Source organism: Protomyctophum bolini (genome assembly GCF_963924005.1).
Source record: "Protomyctophum bolini genome assembly, chromosome: 13".
In the NCBI taxonomy this organism is placed as follows: domain Eukaryota; kingdom Metazoa; phylum Chordata; class Actinopteri; order Myctophiformes; family Myctophidae; genus Protomyctophum; species Protomyctophum bolini.
This window is the reverse complement of record NC_137874.1, coordinates 43,816,134-43,837,047: the sequence shown is the minus strand read 5'-3', so window position 1 is coordinate 43,837,047 and position 20,914 is coordinate 43,816,134. Positions and strand designations below refer to the sequence as shown.

The 20,914-nt window shown below is 52.3% G+C and overlaps 1 protein-coding gene across 1 annotated transcript in view; it reads right to left on the bottom strand.

The window, feature by feature from the left end:
* The window catches only part of sptbn2 (spectrin, beta, non-erythrocytic 2), a 131,945-nt gene that overhangs the window by 45,350 nt on the left and 65,681 nt on the right, over positions 1 to 20,914 (bottom strand). The window contains 7 exon segments of the mRNA XM_080780397.1: positions 1,183 to 1,402; positions 2,829 to 2,966; positions 3,173 to 3,384; positions 5,499 to 5,762; positions 6,067 to 6,288; positions 20,086 to 20,210; positions 20,213 to 20,257. Of these exon segments, the coding sequence (XP_080636523.1) occupies positions 1,183 to 1,402; positions 2,829 to 2,966; positions 3,173 to 3,384; positions 5,499 to 5,762; positions 6,067 to 6,288; positions 20,086 to 20,210; positions 20,213 to 20,257 (1,226 nt within the window).

Sequence of the window (20,914 nt, the reverse complement as noted above, 5' to 3'; positions counted from 1 at the left end):
AATCTAGACGCAGCTGCACAACATCAGACTATTTCATTAGAGAGACAAAGAGATTAGTGTGTGTGTGTGTGTGTGTGTGTGTGTGCGTGTGCGTCAATTTAACAAAGGTGCAGACGATCAGAAATCAGCAGAGAGTCATCAACATTTGCGCTACTCTATGCCGAATCGAAGTGGACTCGGACCAAGGGGCCAGTGAGGCTCTCCAACGTTGAAGCGCTGGGCCCTAGTGGTAAGAGGAAGGACTGCAGGCGGACCCGTGGATTCATGACGAGGAAACCCCCGTGTGCAGCAGCTGGGCTTTATAACGTTGAGCGCTCGGTTGCACTTCCGCATTTGAACCTCCAAAATGTGGCGGTCCGATGCGGAAGTATAGACGTTTTGAGACGGTCCCTCCGGGCGCTTCAAAACGCCACTGAGCAGCTTCCGCTGACATGAATAGTGGAGGGGGCGGAGCTTCCACTGACATGAATAGCGGAGGGGGGCGGAGCTTCGCGCCAGATCAGTCTCTATATCCTTTTAATACTCTTATGACTCGGACCCAGACTTTGTTTTCCTCCCTGGGTTTCCGAGGCTAGCTGTGAGGCGACAGCGCTACAGACTCCGCCACTGTACCCCGTTTCTCCTTGCCTTTGACAATGGGTTCCCAGATTGGGGTTCAGACCTCCAGGTCTCTATCCATGCCGGTCAGCTTCCTCTGCAGGCCCATGACCCCGGTCAGGGTCAGGGTCAAGGTTAACACATTTACTGCTACCATTTATTGAAAAATTAGGACCTAATTCACGCCAGCATTTTATTTATTTTGAAAAGCCACATTTTGCCTCGACCGGAAGTGGGCTTATCCCGGCCAGCTTTATGTTGCCAAGACAACCTTTGTTTACATGATGGATCTATGCCAGAGCTCTGGAAAGCTCCACATCGTGGAGCTTTCGTTGTTTTGACCAAAATGCCATCTGGGAACAAGGAATAGGAGATACAGGCGTTTGAAAGAAACGGATAGAATGGATTATTATGGCGACGACGATCTAAGATGAACGATCCAGTGCTGTGCTAACAACACAGCTAGCTAATTGGCTAACGTGAGTTAGCATTATGGGTCGCTTGATCGAATGCACTAAAAAAAGCAATTGCCGAAGGGCTTTCGGCAATGGCGGTAAAAGTATTAAGGTCGTGGTCAAGGTTTACCTGAATGGCCTCCAGGTCCCTCTCCATGCCGGTCAGCTTCCTCTGCAGGGCCATGACCCCGGCCAGGTCGTTGCCCAGGCTCTGGGTGGACTCGATCACCTTGGTCTTCTCCCTCATCCAGGTCCGGCTCTCGTTGCACTCCAGGTGGTAGTTCTGGATGTTCAGAGCAGACTCCAGGTCCTGCTTCTTCTGCCCGGCCAGCGCCTGGAACTCCCTCCACCTGAGGAGACGAGAACATTTACATTTAGTCTGGAACTGCTTCCACCTGAGGAGAACATTTACATTTAGTCTGGAACTGCTTCCACCTGAGGAGAACATTTACATTTAGTCTGGAACTGCTTCCACCTGAGGAGAACATTTACATTTAGTCTGGAACTGCTTCCATCTGAGGAGAACATTTACATTTAGTCTGGAACTGCTTCCATCTGAGGAGAACATTTACATTTAGTCTGGAACTGCTTCCATCTGAGGAGAACATTTACATTTAGTCTGGAACTGCTTCCATCTGAGGAGAACATTTACATTTAGTCTGGAACTGCTTCCACCTGAGGAGACGAGAACATTTACATTTAGTCTGGAACTCCTTCCATCTGAGGAGAACATTTACATTTAGTCTGGAACTGCTTCCATCTGAGGAGAACATTTACATTTAGTCTGGAACTGCTTCCACCTGAGGAGAACTTTTACATTTAGTCTGGAACTGCTTCCACCTGAGGAGAACATTTACATTTAGTCTGGAACTGCTTCCATCTCAGGAGACGAGAACATTTACATTTAGTCTGGAACTGCTTCCATCTCAGGAGACGAGAACATTTACATTTAGTCTGGAACTGCTTCCATCTCAGGAGACGAGAACATTTACATTTAGTCTGGAACTGCTTCCACCTGAGGAGAACATTTACATTTAGTCTGGAACTGCTTCCATCTGAGGAGAACATTTACATTTAGTCTGGAACTCCTTCCATCTGAGGAGAACATTTACATTTAGTCTGGAACTGCTTCCATCTGAGGAGAACATTTACATTTAGTCTGGAACTCCTTCCATCTGAGGAGAACATTTACATTTAGTCTGGAACTGCTTCCACCTGAGGAGAACATTTACATTTAGTCTGGAACTGCTTCCACCTGAGGAGAACATTTACATTTAGTCTGGAACTGCTTCCACCTGAGGAGAACATTTACATTCAGTCTGGAACTCCTTCCATCTGAGGAGAACATTTACATTTAGTCTGGAACTGCTTCCATCTGAGGAGAACATTTACATTTAGTCTGGAACTCCTTCCATCTGAGGAGAACATTTACATTTAGTCTGGAACTGCTTCCACCTGAGGAGACGAGAACATTTACATTTAGTCTGGAACTGCTTCCACCTGAGGAGAACATTTAGATTTAGTCTGGAACTCCCTCCATCTGAGGAGACGAGAACATTTACATTTAGTTTTCTTGCCGCGACACCCACACACAACAACGCACTAAATTACTTGTCTTTTAGTTCTACTGGATCTCTTCTCCACACAAAGGAGGGTGTGGCCAGAGCTGCCATTGAGCTGATCCCGGGTCAGATGGTGTTACAGGTGTCAGAGGAGCCTACCTGTCATTGAGCTGATCCCGGGTCAGATGGTGTTACAGGTGTCAGAGGAGCCTACCTGTCATTGAGCTGATCCTGGGTCTGGTGGATGTGTTCCTTGTTGCAGGTGTCGGAGCGTAGCAGCTGCTCGGCCACCTGGTTCACGTCGCTCACGCGGCTGCCCAGGTTGTTCATCTCAGGCTCCAGAGTCTCGAACCTGCAGCCACACAAATACAAGGTTCAAAACAAGACTAAGATCTAAGAACAGGGCTAGATCTAAGAACAGCGCTAGATCTAAGAACCACTTCCAGGTCCTAAAGTCCCTATGGTTACCTCTGCTGCACCACCTCCAGGTCTTAAAGTCCCTATGGTTACCTCTGCTGCACCACCACCACCTCCAGGTCCTAAAGTCCCTATGGTTACCTCTGCTGCACCACCTCCAGGTCTTCCAGCTTGGTGGGGATCTCCATGCTGTGCAGCCACTGCTCCTTCTCGTCCACCCACAGCAGACAGGCCCCGGCCTCGCTGAACATGCGGTACAGAGCCAGGTTTCCCTCCAGGGCCTGACGCCTCGCCTGGGACAGAGTCTCCAGCTCCGCGTAGCGCTGCTCGATGGCGGGGACACGACCCTGAACCTACAGGTAGCAACGGAAGCTCTGATCATGAGTAAAATATAAATGCTTCCATCATACAGTCTGGAGCAACGGAAGCTCTGATCACGAGTAAAATATAAATGCTTCCGTCATACAGTCTGGAGCAACGGAAGCTCTGATCATGAGTAAAATATAAATGCTTCCGTCGTACAGTCTGGAGCAACGGAAGCTCTGATCATGAGTGAAATATAAATGCTTCCGTCGTACAGTCTGGAGCAACGGAAGCTCTGATCATGAGTAAAATATAAATGCTTCCGTCGTACAGTCTGGAGCAACGGAAGCTCTGATCATGAGTAAAATATAAATGCTTCCGTCATACAGTCTGGAGGAACGGAAGCTCTGATCATGAGTAAAATATAAATGCTTCCGTCGTACAGTCTGGAGCAACGGAAGCTCTGATCATGAGTAAAATATAAATGCTTCCGTCATACAGTCTGGAGGAACGGAAGCTCTGATCATGAGTAAAATATAAATGCTTCCGTCATACAGTCTGGAGGAACGGAAGCTATGATCATGAGTGTGAAGTTGCCCGAGGGGCCAAGGCTCCAACAGTCAGTGATGCTTTTTGGTGGTTTTAATTACTCAAAACCTCCAGCTCCAGTGTAGATATTCACCAACGAAAAATCAAACAGCAAAAATAATACTGGCCAAAAATACAAAACAAAGAACTCAAAAATACTTAATGTACAACGTAGGAAAAAGGAAAAATAACAAACTACACTAGGCTATGGCCATGACATGGGCCCCAGCAGCTCTCTCACAGGGCTGTCAGCATGATGCCTGCCCCAGCATAACTCACTAGCTCTGCCTGCAGTCTCCTCTTTATAGGAGAGGATCCTACCACCCACAGCGAAGCAATTAAATATAAACAGTAGATCTACAAGCTCACAGCTATCAGCTGAACCTGAATAGGTAACCCCACACCTAGATGTTCTATTTTAGATTATACATCATATGGGGTTACCTTCATTTCCCCCGATAATAGACATACTTTACACTTGACATTGTGGAACACCCCTACTCCTCAACAGTACTTGGCACCTTCCCCCCTTCTTAAAGTGCCAGCACTGGAAAGGCCATACAAACACTGAGGTTGCAATAAACACAGGTTAATAAACGGAATGTTTCCCCTTTGTGTATCATTTCATTTGTACATCCTGTAAATGCATACATCAACAGTATTGACGTTATATGATATGATTATATGGACCTGTCTGCCCCACTACCCACAGTCTGTGTGGTGTGTGCGTGTGTGCAATGTCCTTAATCAGTGTGTGTGTGTGTATAGGGCACGGGCTGCCCCGTGACAACGAGTAAAATATAAATGCTTCCGTCGTACAGTCTGGAGCAACGGAAGCTCTGATCACGAGTAAAATATAAATGCTTCCATCGTACAGTCTGGAGCAACGGAAGCTCTGATCACGAGTAAAATATAAATGCTTCCGTCGTACAGTCTGGAGCAACGGAAGCTCTGATCATGAGTAAAATATAAATGCTTCCGTCATACAGTCTGGAGCAACGGAAGCTCTGATCATGAGTAAAATATAAATGCTTCCGTCGTACAGTCTGGAGCAACGGAAGCTCTGATCATGAGTAAATTATAAATGCTTTCTGTCATACAGTCTGGAGCAACGGAAGCTCTGATCATGAGTAAAATATAAATGCTTTCTGTCATACAGTCTGGAGCAACGGAAGCTCTGATCACGAGTAAAATATAAATAAATATAAATGCTTCCGTCGTACAGTCTGGAGCAACGGAAGCTCTGATCATGAGTAAAATATAAATGCTTCCGTCATACAGTCTGGAGCAACGGAAGCTCTGAGCATGAGTGAAATATAAATGCTTCCGTCGTACAGTCTGGAACAACGGAAGCTCTGATCACGAGTAAAATATAAATGCTTCCGTCGTACAGTCTGGAGCAACGGAAGCTCTGATCATGAGTAAAATATAAATGCTTCCGTCGTACAGTCTGGAGCAACGGAAGCTCTGATCACGGGTACTTCCGTCATAGGGCTCCATGGCCTGTAACCAACGCCAGGGGGGCAGGTCACCATACCTCCTGTAACCAACGCCAGGGGGGGGCAGGTCAACATACCTCAGGGTAGTTGACGTAGGCCTCGGGCAGCCCCATGGCCTGCTCGTGCAGGGAGTCGATGAGCGGGTGGTGGCTGTGGATCTCCTCGTCCACCTCGCGCTGCTTGCGGGCCAGGGTCTGCGTGGAGAACTCGTCGTGGCCCAGCTCCTGGCTGGACACCTGCCTCAGGGTCTCCAAGGTCCAGGCCTCCATGTCGTTAGCGTCCGTCTGGAACTGGTGCAGCGCCACGGCCTCCTTCAGCCTCTGCTCCCTCTGCCGGGACGCCTGGGAGGGACAGGAGACACACCGAGACATCACTACAACATTCTGCTCAACAACCTGACTCCCATCTTCTGGAACCCTATGTCCCCTCCCGTCCCTGTCCCCTCAGGTCAAGTGAAGCCAACCTCCTGAAGCGGGACACCACCTAGGGACACCTGGGGGGACACCTGGGGGACACCTGGGGACACCACCTGGGGAAGCGTGGTGTCTGACGCGTTGTGAGCTTGTAGATCTGCTATTTCCAGCATGCAAACCAACCAAGTGTAAAATGACTTATACCGGATGAACCCGTTGCAGTACCACTCACCTCCTCCAGGTGCGTCCACTGCTCCTGGATGTCCCGGAGCCTCTCGGTGACCTCGGGGGCCCCGAAGTGGCCCTCGTCCACCAGCCCCTCCCCCGTGGCGATGCTGTGGCCCAGAGGGCCGTAGCGCGCCGCCATCTCGTCGCGGAACGCCTCGTGTTTACTGAGGAGGTGAAGCGCCGACGTCAGGTCTCTGCCGCAGTCTCCAGACGCCAGGATCTGCTCCTACAACCACAAGAACAACCAATCAGGAGACAGGATCTGCTCCTGAAGCACCAAGCACGACCAATAAGAAGCCAGGATCTGCTCCTGAAGCACCAAGCACGACCAATAAGATGGACAGGATCTGCTCCTGAACCACAAGCACAACCAATCAGCTTCATTTGTCATAGATTTACAGAGTAAACTAGGTCTCCACCAGGCCAGGTTATTGTGGCCTCCTGGTGGCGCTATAATAATAATATATTCTAAAACGATAGCCCACTCCTTCAATCACTTTGTATCAAACTGCAGCCTTGTAGCTGAACTGGGGAAGGGGAGCGCTTGATTGATTTACAAACGCATGCCGTGCGGGCGTCTAAGCACCGCCCGGCTCATATGACTGTGATTCTATTTCGTCCCTGCTGACCGCCAGAGGCGGTGCTTTAAGCATGAATATGTCCTTCGCGCATGCGTCGTCGAGTGTTGTATACAAACAAAGTCAATTTTGACCCCGTGATGACCCGAAGTAGTCTATATCTTCCGGCAGTCTGCAGGGGATCAGTCTCTAATTTTTCTCGCGCGTCGTGGTGAGAAATTTGCACTGGGCTGCGAGGTATTGCTATGCAATACAATATGCAGCTACGGTGCCTGTACCTGGTCGCCGGTAGTTCTGTGACGGCGTGACTGCCTGTCGGAGTAGCGTTTGTTCGCCCTCCAGGAACTGCGACTATGGTTTTCTATCTCCTCGATGAATGGAGTTTATTTCGCGGATTCACGTGGACGCAGGAGCGTCCAATCTCTCTCGCCGGTAAGGAAGGCTAACCCCCCTCGGACGAAAGGTACGTTATCGTTTAAAGTGGTGCTATCCCCGCTAAACAGACGTCCAAATGATATGATATATATTTTTATCATGGCATAAACTCTTGTGAGTAGAGGCTGCGTTCGCGCCGCCTCCCTGCTCTGCATAAAAGTTTTTTTCGACTGTGAACGCTAACAGACGTTCAAATTATATGATTATTGTATCATGGCATAAACTCTTGTGAGTAGAGGCTGCGTTCGCGCCGCCTCCCTGCTCTGCATGTTTTGTTCAACTGTGAACGCTAGCGCTTATTATAAGCGACTATAAGACTTGCCGAAGGATAAGAACACTGTCATAATATTACCTTCGTTTGATAAACACGCTACTGTCAAGCTTTGGTTAGCCCCTGCTGATGGCAAGCATTGTCGCTACATACTCTCAGCAGTCGACATATAACTTATGACTTAAGTTAGTTAAGGCTAACCGGCATTTTCTGTTTGACAAGCCCCGCTGGCCAAAGCCATATACCAATATTGGCAGCATTCAAGCTTAACCGCTTTTGCGAATAGCTTGTATTCTTGTTGTTATTATTAGCCCGGTACAGGAGCAGCTACCTGCGTCCTCCCAGGGTATTGATGTTGCTACCAGTATAGTCTGTAGCTAAATAGCTATTGGTGTACATAGCCTGTCTGGTTGTTAACCCAGCTGGCCCCCAGCAGTGGGCCTAGCTGAAGCTGCTACCAGTATGTATTATTATACAGTATGATTTTATATTATTTTATTTTAATGTGAAGCACTTTGAGTTACATTTATGTATGAAAATGTGCTATATAAATAAAGTTTATTATTATTATGTCTGGAGCTCAAAGCTCCATTAACAGTTTTTGCATATACAGTGGGTGCAACTTGGTTTGTCCACCTGTAGGTCCCATTAACCCAGCTGGTCCCCAGCACAGGGTATCTGGCACTGCTGCCAGCGTAGCTCACAGCAGCTACCAGTAGTTTAAAGTTAAAGCTGTTTATGAACAGGCTATAGCTTGTCTTGTTTTTAGTAGCCCAGCTGGTCTCCAGCATAGATCTCTAACTGGCGCTGCTACCTGTAGTTGTAGCCCAAGCGCTTATTATACTATCTAAGATAAAAAAAAAGCTATCTGTGTATAGCTTGCTTTACTGTTTGTTGGCCCAGCTGGTACAGGGCAGGCAGCGTATGCGCTCCGCTCCTCCAGCATACGGCCAGCTTGATGTTACTTACTACTAATGTTTGTTAGCTCAAGCATTTATTAACAGCTATCGGTGTATAGCTTGTTCTGTTCTTAGCTGCAGCTGATACAGGCAGCGTACGCGCTCCCTTCCTTCGGCAGGTGGCCCCTATTGGTGGAGCTATCGGTTGTAGCCTTTTCTCCAAAACTAGCTTGTGTCGGTTTATTTAACCAAACTTCTGGCTGGGGTAGGCAGCGTTAGTGCTCCCTCCTCCCAGCATGAATGCGTAGTAGTGCACACTTGACTAGTGTATTGGAAGTGTCTTTTGTTTCGCTCTGGACTAGCAAACATAAATTACAATAGTCTGGTTGCCCTTTAACCACACTAATAATAATGCACTTGGAGTTTGGATAAATGTCATAGTGCTGGGATAAGCGTTCGCATAGGAAACACTACAGCTGCTACATAGCAGCGTCCAAACCTTGACTGGAGGCTACTTTATTATCATAATGTATAAGTAAGCCTCCGCCGGGGGTACAGGTAGCGTACGAGCTCCCCTCCCCCACCGCGACCATGCAGGTCGCACAGTCTATCTAACAGCAACATCTGTGTGCTGTTTCTATGATGCACTTTACATCTGGTTGAATCTCAAAGTGCTACAATGAGCATTTGCATAAAACGTAAATGCATGCTGCGGCAGGTATAGCAGCATTCAGTTTTTCGATTAAGTCATTAGATGCCGATCTAAGTTAAAGCCTCTGCTGGTACAGGCAGCGTCCGCGCTCCCTTCCTACAGCATACGGCCCCACCCCTAGCAACCAGTAGCGTCCGCGCCCTGGGCTAGTTGGGACTGGTGTGCACCGGCCGGCCCAAAGGAACCGGTGCCACCACAACGGAAAGTTCCCACTTTTGTACCTCGAAAGCCTCTGCTGGTACAGGCAGCGTACGCGCCTCCTCCCCCCAGCATACGGCCAACACCTAGCAACCAGCAGCGTCCGCGCCCTGGGCTAGTTGGGACTTGTGCGCACCGGCCGGTCCAGAGTAACCGGTGCCACCACAATGGAGAGCTCCCACTTTTGTACCTCGTATGAAGCTCTCCTTCAGCCGTGAGCCAACCTTGGTCCTGCCCCGTGTGCCAGGAGGAAAAGGTCTGACCGCTGGCTACAGCAGATCCGAGAGGGCTCAGCTATCTGCGGAGTTGGCCCACATGAGGTCCATGCTCACTTCGGATGACACCTAGGCACCTCGGAGGGTGCCGAAGCGCCTCCCTCTCTGATGCCACAGCTGACTCGAGGTTGATGTGCTCTCCCCGACAGCTTAAGCTATGCACTTCCATGACTATGAGGAAGATGCAGAAGGCAGTGCCTCCCAGGCATCAGAGCCAGCCTCCCACTTCTCAGCTCATGCGCATAGCCGTGGAACGCATACTAAAGCAGGCAGTCGGCTCCTCCAAGCGCCTACTGCAGACGCGGCTTTGCCGTCTTCGCCGTCCCCCACGCCTGTACCTGAGTCAGCTACAGGCCTGCCGGGCGGACGATCAGGGCTTTCTCCCATCTCTATACCGATGGCGAAATCCTGGCAGCCCTGCCCTGATTGAAAAAAGTGTCCTGAGACAACCCGTTACGACTTGACACTTTAATAGATTGGAACGCACAAGGCGATAAGGGCTGGCCTGGGTTACATGCCAGCCACCAAGCCTGTCACTGCATCCCTCATTGTGTTCTCCAACGAGGCCCGGCGGCGGAACGCTAGGTGACCTCGACCCCAGTACAGGAGCACAGGCAACCTGCTCACTGGGGCCTCCTTTTCACACCTAATAGTGGCAACGTTAATACTGGCTCAGCCACCTTGGGTGTATCACTGGAGGCATTGGCGTCATGTCCTCAGAGCACGGACGGCTGATGCCCATCGTATCTCTAGCCCGTCGCCAAGCCGGGTTTCCACAGTCAAGCTTGACTGATGAGACTAGGCCAACTCTCCGTAGTCTCCCTGAGGAGCCAGGAGCACTAGGTGGTTCAGCCGGGGCGAGAAGCGCCGGAGCGAACCATCCAGGTGGGGAAGACCAGGCTGCAGCTTGTAGGCCTACGACACATCACGCCTCCCAAAGGGCCGAGCTCCAACATTGATGAAATCATCTTGACTGCCCTCGGAGCTCACGTATCACCGCCGGCCCACACTAGAGGCCAGCGTGTTCCCTGGCGTCCCACGCAGGGACCTGACTGTGACTTTCCGGGCTGTGCAGCGCCTTCTGACGCCAGCCCCCCATATCCGGCGGGTCAAAATGGCCATTATCAGCAACATGACGAGAGCCCTACTATCAGACCAGGAGTGATGTGTCCTCCTGCCCAAGGGCGCAACAGAGGCTGTATATCCTCAGTCACACTAAGGGAAGTCCGATCTACATACTTCCTTGTGACGCAAGACAGACGGGTGTCGACATGTCTTGAAGCTGATGGGACCCAACAGGTTTATGAAGTTCGTGCCAGTCTACTGGGCCGAACACGGCAATGTGCTGGAGCGGCAAGTGGTGTGCTCCGCTCTACAGCACTTCCTGCCGTATTTTTATTTAACCTTTATTTAACCAGTAAAAAAATCACATTGAGACTTGTGTGCACTTCCTGCCGTACAGGAGAGGCGAGCACATTCTCATACGTTCGGGCAACACCTCGATCGTGTATCACGTAAGTCATCGGGCAGGGCCACGTTTGCTTGGCTGCTGTAGGTGTCTATGGACCCCCTCCTGACTTGGGCAGCCTCCCCGCCCGATCAGCCTATAGGCAAGTTGTCTGAGTGGAGAGCGGGACTACATGGTAGGCTCTCCCTCCCATCGAAAGCTTCCATGAGGGGAGCGGTACCCCATCCAGTGGTGGTGAACACTAATCAGAGGCTACCCCGGCAGAGCGGAGGTGGACCTCCTCACCCTGGACCTCACTAACCTCCCTGGTTCTCCCTAACGGAGACACCCAGCCCACCGGGCCAGGACGCAAGGGTCCGACGGTTTCATAGAACCTGAACGCCACAAATGGCTGTCAGCCTGCTGGACTTCTTAGGCTTCCTGCCACATAGCCAGTATGAACGGAACGACCTACATCGTTCCTGACACACATGGCCCTAAGCAGACCACCGCCCACAGGGCACTATCCTTTTAAATGCGCACTGCCAGAGGCACTGCATATGCCTTGCCACTGCCTCTCTGATACGACCAGCGCCTCAGAGTTATTTAGGAGGGTCACACCATACTGCTGGTTGCCCCCCCCCCCCCCCCCAGCCAAGAAGTACTTGGTCTCCAGACCCAGTCGGAGGACGCCATGGCGTCTCCCCGACAGAGGTCTCCCCAACTGGGAGGCGGTCGGATACGGCATTCAAATGCTCAACGCCCCCAACTGTGCGTTTGGCCACTGGCGGCCCTGAACCGCTGTGTGGAACCAGCCAGGCATGCCACCCTGAATTCAAGGGTGACATCCATGACATCCATCAGGCTACTGTACGATAACCGATGGAACCTATTTCCAACTGAGGCCAGAGCAAAGACCTAGTGCGCTGCTCTGCCTACCTGTCTGGAGTTCCGCAGTCCCTCCTAGACAAGGGCCGATCTCCTACTCTAAAAGCATAAGTAGGGGCAATATCATGTTGATATGCTAGAATCAATATTGCTGTAACGAAGCGTGGCCGTGAGCGGCACGTCCTGTCTGTTAGTGACTTGCGTTCGAAGCAAAGCTCAGACGGCCTGAGTGTCTCTGTGGCCGAACAGTGTTCCTCCTGAGGGTGCTGTCACATACACACCTCAACCAGCCTATACGGCTAGCATAGTTTTACCCTCCACCAGGAGAGTGGATGGACGAGCGGGACCTATTGCGCCCAGTGTGGGCCCTGAGAGCCGCTTGTTAGACCTGCCGAATGCTTTCGGCGGTCAGAATGGCTGTTCCGTTGTGACGATGGCCCTTTCAAAGGTAGCGCTCTCTCCAGACAGCGCCCGCCCCACACTATTGTGGATGCCATCAACCACGTTTATGGGGCGAGTGATCGTACCTTACCATTTGGCGTGAGGTGCCACTCTTAACGGGAGCGTCCCCACATCATGGGCTGCCCCGAGGGAAGTACCCCTGGAATGTATCTGTGCCGCTGCCTCATGGGCATCACAGCGAGTTGTCTGTTCCTCTGGGTGAGTGTTGCCACTCCCCACCCGCTGGACGTGGTCCTCTTACGAGAGTCCTCCAAGCCTACTCCTTATGGTTTGTGATCAGGATCCCTCGTGACTTGGCTGGCATAAGTCATTCATGCTTAAAGCACCGCCTCTGGCGGTCAGCAGGGACGAAATAGAACGATAGTTACGTATGTAACTACGGTTCTATGAGTCCCGAATGACCGCCAGAGGCACTCTGTCACTCAGAATCCTCGAGTTCGCGCGAGAAAATTCTGTAGAGACTGATCCCCTGCAGACTGCCGGAAGATATAGACTACTTCGGGTCATCACGGGGTCAAAATTGACTTTGTTTGTATACAACACTCGACGACGCATGCGCGAAGGACATATTCATGCTTAAAGCACCGCCTCTGGCGGTCATTCGGGACTCATAGAACCGTAGTTACATACGTAACTATCGATGTGTGGCTCCTGGCAGCCTCGTAAAAACATCAAGCGCTATTCTCCCGTCACATAGCCTACATGCCGAGCAAAACAAGGAAGTGATGTGTCTCGCTATGGTAGCGCAAAGCGTAGCTACTTTTGTGAATTCAATAGTTTTATTAGGTTAATATTGCTATTATGTTTGTAACCGTTTTAGAAAAGCAATAAGCCACTCGAGGCCCTCCAGCTTACCGGGTATTTTACACTGGCTGGGAGGTAGAAGACCCTCCGCTGCGCCTCGGGTCTGCCTACGCCCCCAGCCAGTGTAAAATAACCGCTAACCTGAGACCTCTCGAGGCTTATTGCTTAAATATATAATAGGTCAATGTGAAAAGGCTGCTATTTCTTTACGCCTTTGATGGACATTCATATTCATTCATTTGAGGCATTTTGTGCCTCTCCTCTCCTCTCCTCTCCTCTCCTCTCCTCTCCTCTCCTCTCCTCTCCTCTCCTCTCCTCTCCTCTCCTCTCCCACTAACCTGTTCTCGTATCCAGGCCCCCTCCTCTCCTCATAGATACCTGTTCTCGTATCCAGGCCCCCTCCTCTCCTCTCCTCTCCTCTCCCTATAGATACCTGTTCTCGTATCCAGGCCCCCTCCTCTCCTCTCCTCTCCTCTCCTCTCCCTATAGATACCTGTTCTCGTATCCAGGCCCCCTCCTCTCCTCTCCTCTCCTCTCCTCTCCCACTAACCTGTTCTCGTATCCAGGCCCCCTCCTCTCCTCTCCTCTCCCTATAGATACCTGTTCTCGTATCCAGGCCCTCTCCTCTCCTCTCCTCTCCCTATAGATACCTGTTCTCGTATCCAGGCCCCCTCCTCTCCTCTCCTCTCCTCTCCCACTAACCTGTTCTCGTATCCAGGCCCCCTCCTCTCCTCTCCTCTCCTCTCCTCTCCCACTAACCTGTTCTCGTATCCAGGCCCCCTCCTCTCCTCTCCTCTCCCTATAGATACCTGTTCTCGTATCCAGGCCCCCTCCTCTCCTCTCCTCTCCTCTCCTCTCCCACTAACCTGTTCTCGTATCCAGGCCCCCTCCTCTCCTCTCCTCTCCTCTCCCTATAGATACCTGTTCTCGTATCCAGGCCCCCTCCTCTCCTCTCCTCTCCTCTCCCTATAGATACCTGTTCTCGTATCCAGGCTCCCTCCTCTCCTCTCCTCTCCCACTAACCTGTTCTCGTATCCAGGCCCCCTCCTCTCCTCTCCTCTCCTCTCCTCTCCCACTAACCTGTTCTCGTATCCAGGCCCTCTCCTCTCCTCTCCTCTCCCTATAGATACCTGTTCTCGTATCCAGGCCCCCTCCTCTCCTCTCCTCTCCTCTCCCACTAACCTGTTCTCGTATCCAGGCCCCCTCCTCTCCTCTCCTCTCCTCTCCCTATAGATACCTGTTCTCGTATCCAGGCCCTCTCCTCTCCTCTCCTCTCCCTATAGATACCTGTTCTCGTATCCAGGCTCCCTCCTCTCCTCTCCTCTCCCTATAGATACCTGTTCTCGTATCCAGGCCCTCTCCTCTCCTCTCCTCTCCCTATAGATACCTGTTCTCGTATCCAGGCCCTCTCCTCTCCTCTCCCTATAGATACCTGTTCTCGTATCCAGGCCCCTCTCCTCTCCTCTCCTCTCCCTATAGATACCTGTTCTCGTATCCAGGCCCTCTCCTCTCCTCTCCTCTCCTCTCCCTATAGATACCTGTTCTCGTATCCAGGCCCCCTCCTCTCCTCTCCTCTCCCTATAGATACCTGTTCTCGTATCCAGGCCCCCTCCTCTCCTCTCCTCTCCTCTCCTCTCCCTATAGATACCTGTTCTCGTATCCAGGCCCCCTCCTCTCCTCTCCTCTCCTCTCCCTATAGATACCTGTTCTCGTATCCAGGCCCCCTCCTCTCCTCTCCTCTCCTCTCCTCTCCCTATAGATACCTGTTCTCGTATCCAGGCCCCCTCCTCTCCTCTCCTCTCCTCTCCTCTCCCTATAGATACCTGTTCTCGTATCCAGGCCCCCTCCTCTCCTCTCCTCTCCTCTCCTCTCCCTATAGATACCTGTTCTCGTATCCAGGCCCCCTCCTCTCCTCTCCTCTCCTCTCCTCTCCCTATAGATACCTGTTCTCGTATCCAGGCTCCCTCCTCTCCTCTCCTCTCCTCTCCCTATAGATACCTGTTCTCGTATCCAGGCCCCCTCCTCTCCTCTCCTCTCCTCTCCTCTCCCTATAGATACCTGTTCTCGTATCCAGGCTCCCTCCTCTCCTCTCCTCTCCCTATAGATACCTGTTCTCGTATCCAGGCCCCCTCCTCTCCTCTCCTCTCCTCTCCTCTCCCTATAGATACCTGTTCTCGTATCCAGGCCCTCTCCTCTCCTCTCCTCTCCCTATAGATACCTGTTCTCGTATCCAGGCCCCCTCCTCTCCTCTCCTCTCCTCTCCCTATAGATACCTGTTCTCGTATCCAGGCCCCCTCCTCTCCTCTCCTCTCCTCTCCTCTCCCTATAGATACCTGTTCTCGTATCCAGGCCCCCTCCTCTCCTCTCCTCTCCTCTCCCTATAGATACCTGTTCTCGTATCCAGGCCCCCTCCTCTCCTCTCCTCTCCTCTCCTCTCCCTATAGATACCTGTTCTCGTATCCAGGCTCCCTCCTCTCCTCTCCTCTCCTCTCCCTATAGATACCTGTTCTCGTATCCAGGCCCCCCTCCTCTCCTCTCCTCTCCCTATAGATACCTGTTCTCGTATCCAGGCCCCCTCCTCTCCTCTCCTCTCCTCTCCTCTCCTCTCCTCTCCTCTCCCTATAGATACCTGTTCTCGTATCCAGGCTCCCTCCTCTCCTCTCCTCTCCTCTCCTCTCCTCTCCTCTCCTCTCCCTATAGATACCTGTTCTCGTATCCAGGCCCCCCTCCTCTCCTCTCCTCTCCCTATAGATACCTGTTCTCGTATCCAGGCCCCCCTCCCTCCTCTCCTCTCCTCTCCTCTCCTCTCCTCTCCTCTCCCTATAGATACCTGTTCTCGTATCCAGGCCCCCTCCTCTCCTCTCCTCTCCCTATAGATACCTGTTCTCGTATCCAGGCCCCCTCCTCTCCTCTCCTCTCCTCTCCTCTCCTCTCCTCTCCCTATAGATACCTGTTCTCGTATCCAGGCTCCCTCCTCTCCTCTCCTCTCCCTATAGATACCTGTTCTCGTATCCAGGCCCCCTCCTCTCCTCTCCTCTCCCTATAGATACCTGTTCTCGTATCCAGGCCCCCTCCTCTCCTCTCCTCTCCCTATAGATACCTGTTCTCGTATCCAGGCCCCCTCCTCTCCTCTCCTCTCCCTATAGATACCTGTTCTCGTATCCAGGCCCCCTCCTCTCCTCTCCCTATAGATACCTGTTCTCGTATCCAGGCCCCCTCCTCTCCTCTCCTCTCCTCTCCCTATAGATACCTGTTCTCGTATCCAGGCTCCCTCCTCTCCTCTCCTCTCCCTATAGATACCTGTTCTCGTATCCAGGCTCCCTCCTCTCCTCTCCCTATAGATACCTGTTCTCGTATCCAGGCCCCCTCCTCTCCTCTCCTCTCCCTATAGATACCTGTTCTCGTATCCAGGCCCCCTCCTCTCCTCTCCTCTCCCTATAGATACCTGTTCTCGTATCCAGGCCCCCTCCTCTCCTCTCCTCTCCCTATAGATACCTGTTCTCGTATCCAGGCTCCCTCCTCTCCTCTCCTCTCCTCTCCCTATAGATACCTGTTCTCGTATCCAGGCCCCCTCCTCTCCTCTCCTCTCCTCTCCTCTCCTCTCCTCTCCTCTCCTCTCCCCTCCTATAGATACCTGTTCTCGTATCCAGGCCCCCTCCTCTCCTCTCCTCTCCTCTCCCTATAGATACCTGTTCTCGTATCCAGGCCCCCTCCTCTCCTCTCCTCTCCCTATAGATACCTGTTCTCGTATCCAGGCCCCCTCCCCTCCCTCTCCTCTCCTCTCCTCTCCTCTCCCTCTCCCTATAGATACCTGTTCTCGTATCCAGGCTCCCTCCTCTCCTCTCCTCTCCTCTCCCTATAGATACCTGTTCTCGTATCCAGGCCCCCCTCCTCTCCTCTCCTCTCCTCTCCTCTCCCTATAGATACCTGTTCTCGTATCCAGGCTCCCTCCTCTCCTCTCCTCTCCCTATAGATACCTGTTCTCGTATCCAGGCCCCCTCCTCTCCTCTCCTCTCCCTATAGATACCTGTTCTCGTATCCAGGCCCCCTCCTCTCCTCTCCTCTCCCTATAGATACCTGTTCTCGTATCCAGGCCCCCTCCTCTCCTCTCCTCTCCCTATAGATACCTGTTCTCGTATCCAGGCTCCCTCCTCTCCTCTCCTCTCCTCTCCCTATAGATACCTGTTCTCGTATCCAGGCCCCCTCCTCTCCTCTCCTCTCCTCTCCTCTCCTCTCCCTATAGATACCTGTTCTCGTATCCAGGCCCCCTCCTCTCCTCTCCTCTCCTCTCCTCTCCCTATAGATACCTGTTCTCGTATCCAGGCCCCCTCCTCTCCTCTCCTCTCCTCTCCTCTCCTCTCCCTATAGATACCTGTTCTCGTATCCAGGCCCCTCCTCTCCTCTCCTCTCCTCTCCTCTCCTCTCCTCTCCCTATAGATACCTGTTCTCGTATCCAGGCTCCCTCCTCTCCTCTCCTCTCCTCTCCCTATAGATACCTGTTCTCGTATCCAGGCCCCCTCCTCTCCTCTCCTCTCCTCTCCCACTAACCTGTTCTCGTATCCAGGCCCCCTCCTCTCCTCTCCTCTCCCTATAGATACCTGTTCTCGTATCCAGGCTCCCTCCTCTCCTCTCCTCTCCTCTCCCTATAGATACCTGTTCTCGTATCCAGGCCCCCTCCTCTCCTCTCCTCTCCTCTCCCTATAGATACCTGTTCTCGTATCCAGGCCCCCTCCTCTCCTCTCCTCTCCCTATAGATACCTGTTCTCGTATCCAGGCCCCCTCCTCTCCTCTCCTCTCCTCTCCTCTCCTCTCCCTATAGATACCTGTTCTCGTATCCAGGCTCCCTCCTCTCCTCTCCTCTCCTCTCCTCTCCCTATAGATACCTGTTCTCGTATCCAGGCCCCCTCCTCTCCTCTCCTCTCCCTATAGATACCTGTTCTCGTATCCAGGCCCCCTCCTCTCCTCTCCTCTCCTCTCCCTATAGATACCTGTTCTCGTATCCAGGCCCCCTCCTCTCCTCTCCTCTCCTCTCCTCTCCCTATAGATACCTGTTCTCGTATCCAGGCCCCCTCCTCTCCTCTCCTCTCCTCTCCCTATAGATACCTGTTCTCGTATCCAGGCCCCCTCCTCTCCTCTCCTCTCCTCTCCTCTCCCTATAGATACCTGTTCTCGTATCCAGGCCCCCTCCTCTCCTCTCCTCTCCCTATAGATACCTGTTCTCGTATCCAGGCCCCCTCCTCTCCTCTCCTCTCCTCTCCTCTCCTCTCCTCTCCTCTCCTCTCCTCTCCCTATAGATACCTGTTCTCGTATCCAGGCTCCCTCCTCTCCTCTCCTCTCCTCTCCTCTCCCTATAGATACCTGTTCTCGTATCCAGGCCCCCTCCTCTCCTCTCCTCTCCTCTCCCTATAGATACCTGTTCTCGTATCCAGGCCCCCTCCTCTCCTCTCCTCTCCCTATAGATACCTGTTCTCGTATCCAGGCCCCTCCTCTCCTCTCCTCTCCTCTCCTCTCCCTATAGATACCTGTTCTCGTATCCAGGCCCTCTCCTCTCCTCTCCTCTCCCTATAGATACCTGTTCTCGTATCCAGGCCCCCTCCTCTCCTCTCCTCTCCCTATAGATACCTGTTCTCGTATCCAGGCTCCCTCCTCTCCTCTCCTCTCCCTATAGATACCTGTTCTCGTATCCAGGCTCCCTCCTCTCCTCTCCTCTCCTCTCCTCTCCTCTCCCTATAGATACCTGTTCTCGTATCCAGGCTCCCTCCTCTCCTCTCCTCTCCTCTCCTCTCCTCTCCCTATAGATACCTGTTCTCGTATCCAGGCCCCCTCCTCTCCTCTCCTCTCCTCTCCTCTCCTCTCCCTATAGATACCTGTTCTCGTATCCAGGCCCCCTCCTCTCCTCTCCTCTCCCTATAGATACCTGTTCTCGTATCCAGGCTCCCTCCTCTCCTCTCCTCTCCTCTCCTCTCCTCTCCTCTCCCTATAGATACCTGTTCTCGTATCCAGGCCCCCTCCTCTCCTCTCCTCTCCCTATAGATACCTGTTCTCGTATCCAGGCCCCCTCCCCTCCTCTCCTCTCCTCTCCTCTCCTCTCCCTATAGATACCTGTTCTCGTATCCAGGCCCCCTCCTCTCCTCTCCTCTCCCTATAGATACCTGTTCTCGTATCCAGGCTCCCTCCTCTCCTCTCCTCTCCCTATAGATACCTGTTCTCGTATCCAGGCTCCCTCCTCTCCTCTCCTCTCCTCTCCTCTCCTCTCCTCTCCCTATAGATACCTGTTCTCGTATCCAGGCCCCCTCCTCTCCTCTCCTCTCCCTATAGATACCTGTTCTCGTATCCAGGCCCCCTCCTCTCCTCTCCTCTCCCTATAGATACCTGTTCTCGTATCCAGGCCCCCTCCTCTCCTCTCCTCTCCTCTCCCACTAACCTGTTCTCGTATCCAGGCCCCCTCCTCTCCTCTCCCACTAACCTGTTCTCGTATCCAGGCCCCCTCCTCTCCTCTCCTCTCCTCTCCTCTCCTCTCCTCTCCTCTCCCACTAACCTGTTCTCGTATCCAGGCCCCCTCCTCTCCTCTCCTCTCCCTATAGATACCTGTTCTCGTATCCAGGCCCCCCTCCTCTCCTCTCCTCTCCCTATAGATACCTGTTCTCGTATCCAGGCCCCCTCCTCTCCTCTCCTCTCCTCTCCCACTAACCTGTTCTCGTATCCAGGCCCCCTCCTCTCCTCTCCCACTAACCTGTTCTCGTATCCAGGCCCCCTCCTCTCCTCTCCTCTCCTCTCCTCTCCTCTCCTCTCCTCTCCACTAACCTGTTCTCGTATCCAGGCCCCCTCCTCTCCTCTCCTCTCCCTATAGATACCTGTTCTCGTATCCAGGCCCCCTCCTCTCCTCTCCTCTCCCTATAGATACCTGTTCTCGTATCCAGGCCCCCTCCTCTCCTCTCCTCTCCTCTCCCACTAACCTGTTCTCGTATCCAGGCCCCCTCCTCTCCTCTCCCACTAACCTGTTCTCGTATCCAGGCCCTCCCTCCTCTCCTCTCCTCTCCTCTCCTATAGATACCTGTTCTCGTATCCAGGCCCCCTCCTCTCCCAGCTCCCAGAGGAACTGCCAGAGGCGCCGTGAGTCCTCCAGTCGGACCCTCCTGGTCCCGGCCAGACTGCCCAGCTCCTCGTAGGCCCGGCCAACAGCTCCACCCGCTCCTCCACCAGAGCCGGCTCGCACGGCTTGTAGGCTGAGCGGGACACATTAATAACACATTAATAACACATTAATAACACATTAATAACACCTTTAGACCTGAGTCTGTGTCTTCTAACGGGACACATTAATAACACATTAATAACACCTTTAGACCTGAGTCTAGGGGCTGTATTTTGTCTTAAGTACCAGGTCTTAATCCCTATAACTTGAGTAAACTAAAGACCTGGAGGCGTGGTCAATGCCATTTGGCTATTCTGAGTGGCCAAAGAGCATTGACCACGCCTCCAGGTCTTTAGTTTACTCAAGTTAGGGAATAAGACCTGGTACTTAAGACACGCAAAATACAGCCCTCTGAGTCTTCTAAATCCGGACAGTTTTCTTAAAAACCCCATGTTTCTATATCGGTGGGGCTCAACCTTTTCATGTCAAGGACCCCCAGAATTATCTGTATTTGGCCTCCATCTGAAAATATGTAGTTCCAGGGACCCCCCCCCCCCCCAGAAGCAAAGATTTGAGTTAAAAACGTTCGCTCTGAAAGAATATATATTCAAAGAATGTGTGCCAATGTGTGTCACGATTTTCCAAAAAATAGCAGAACTACAAGCTCACGATATGAGCTTGTAGATCTGCTATCTTTCAATAGCTAAAGTATTACATGATGCTTAAAACACGAAAACGTTCCCACCCA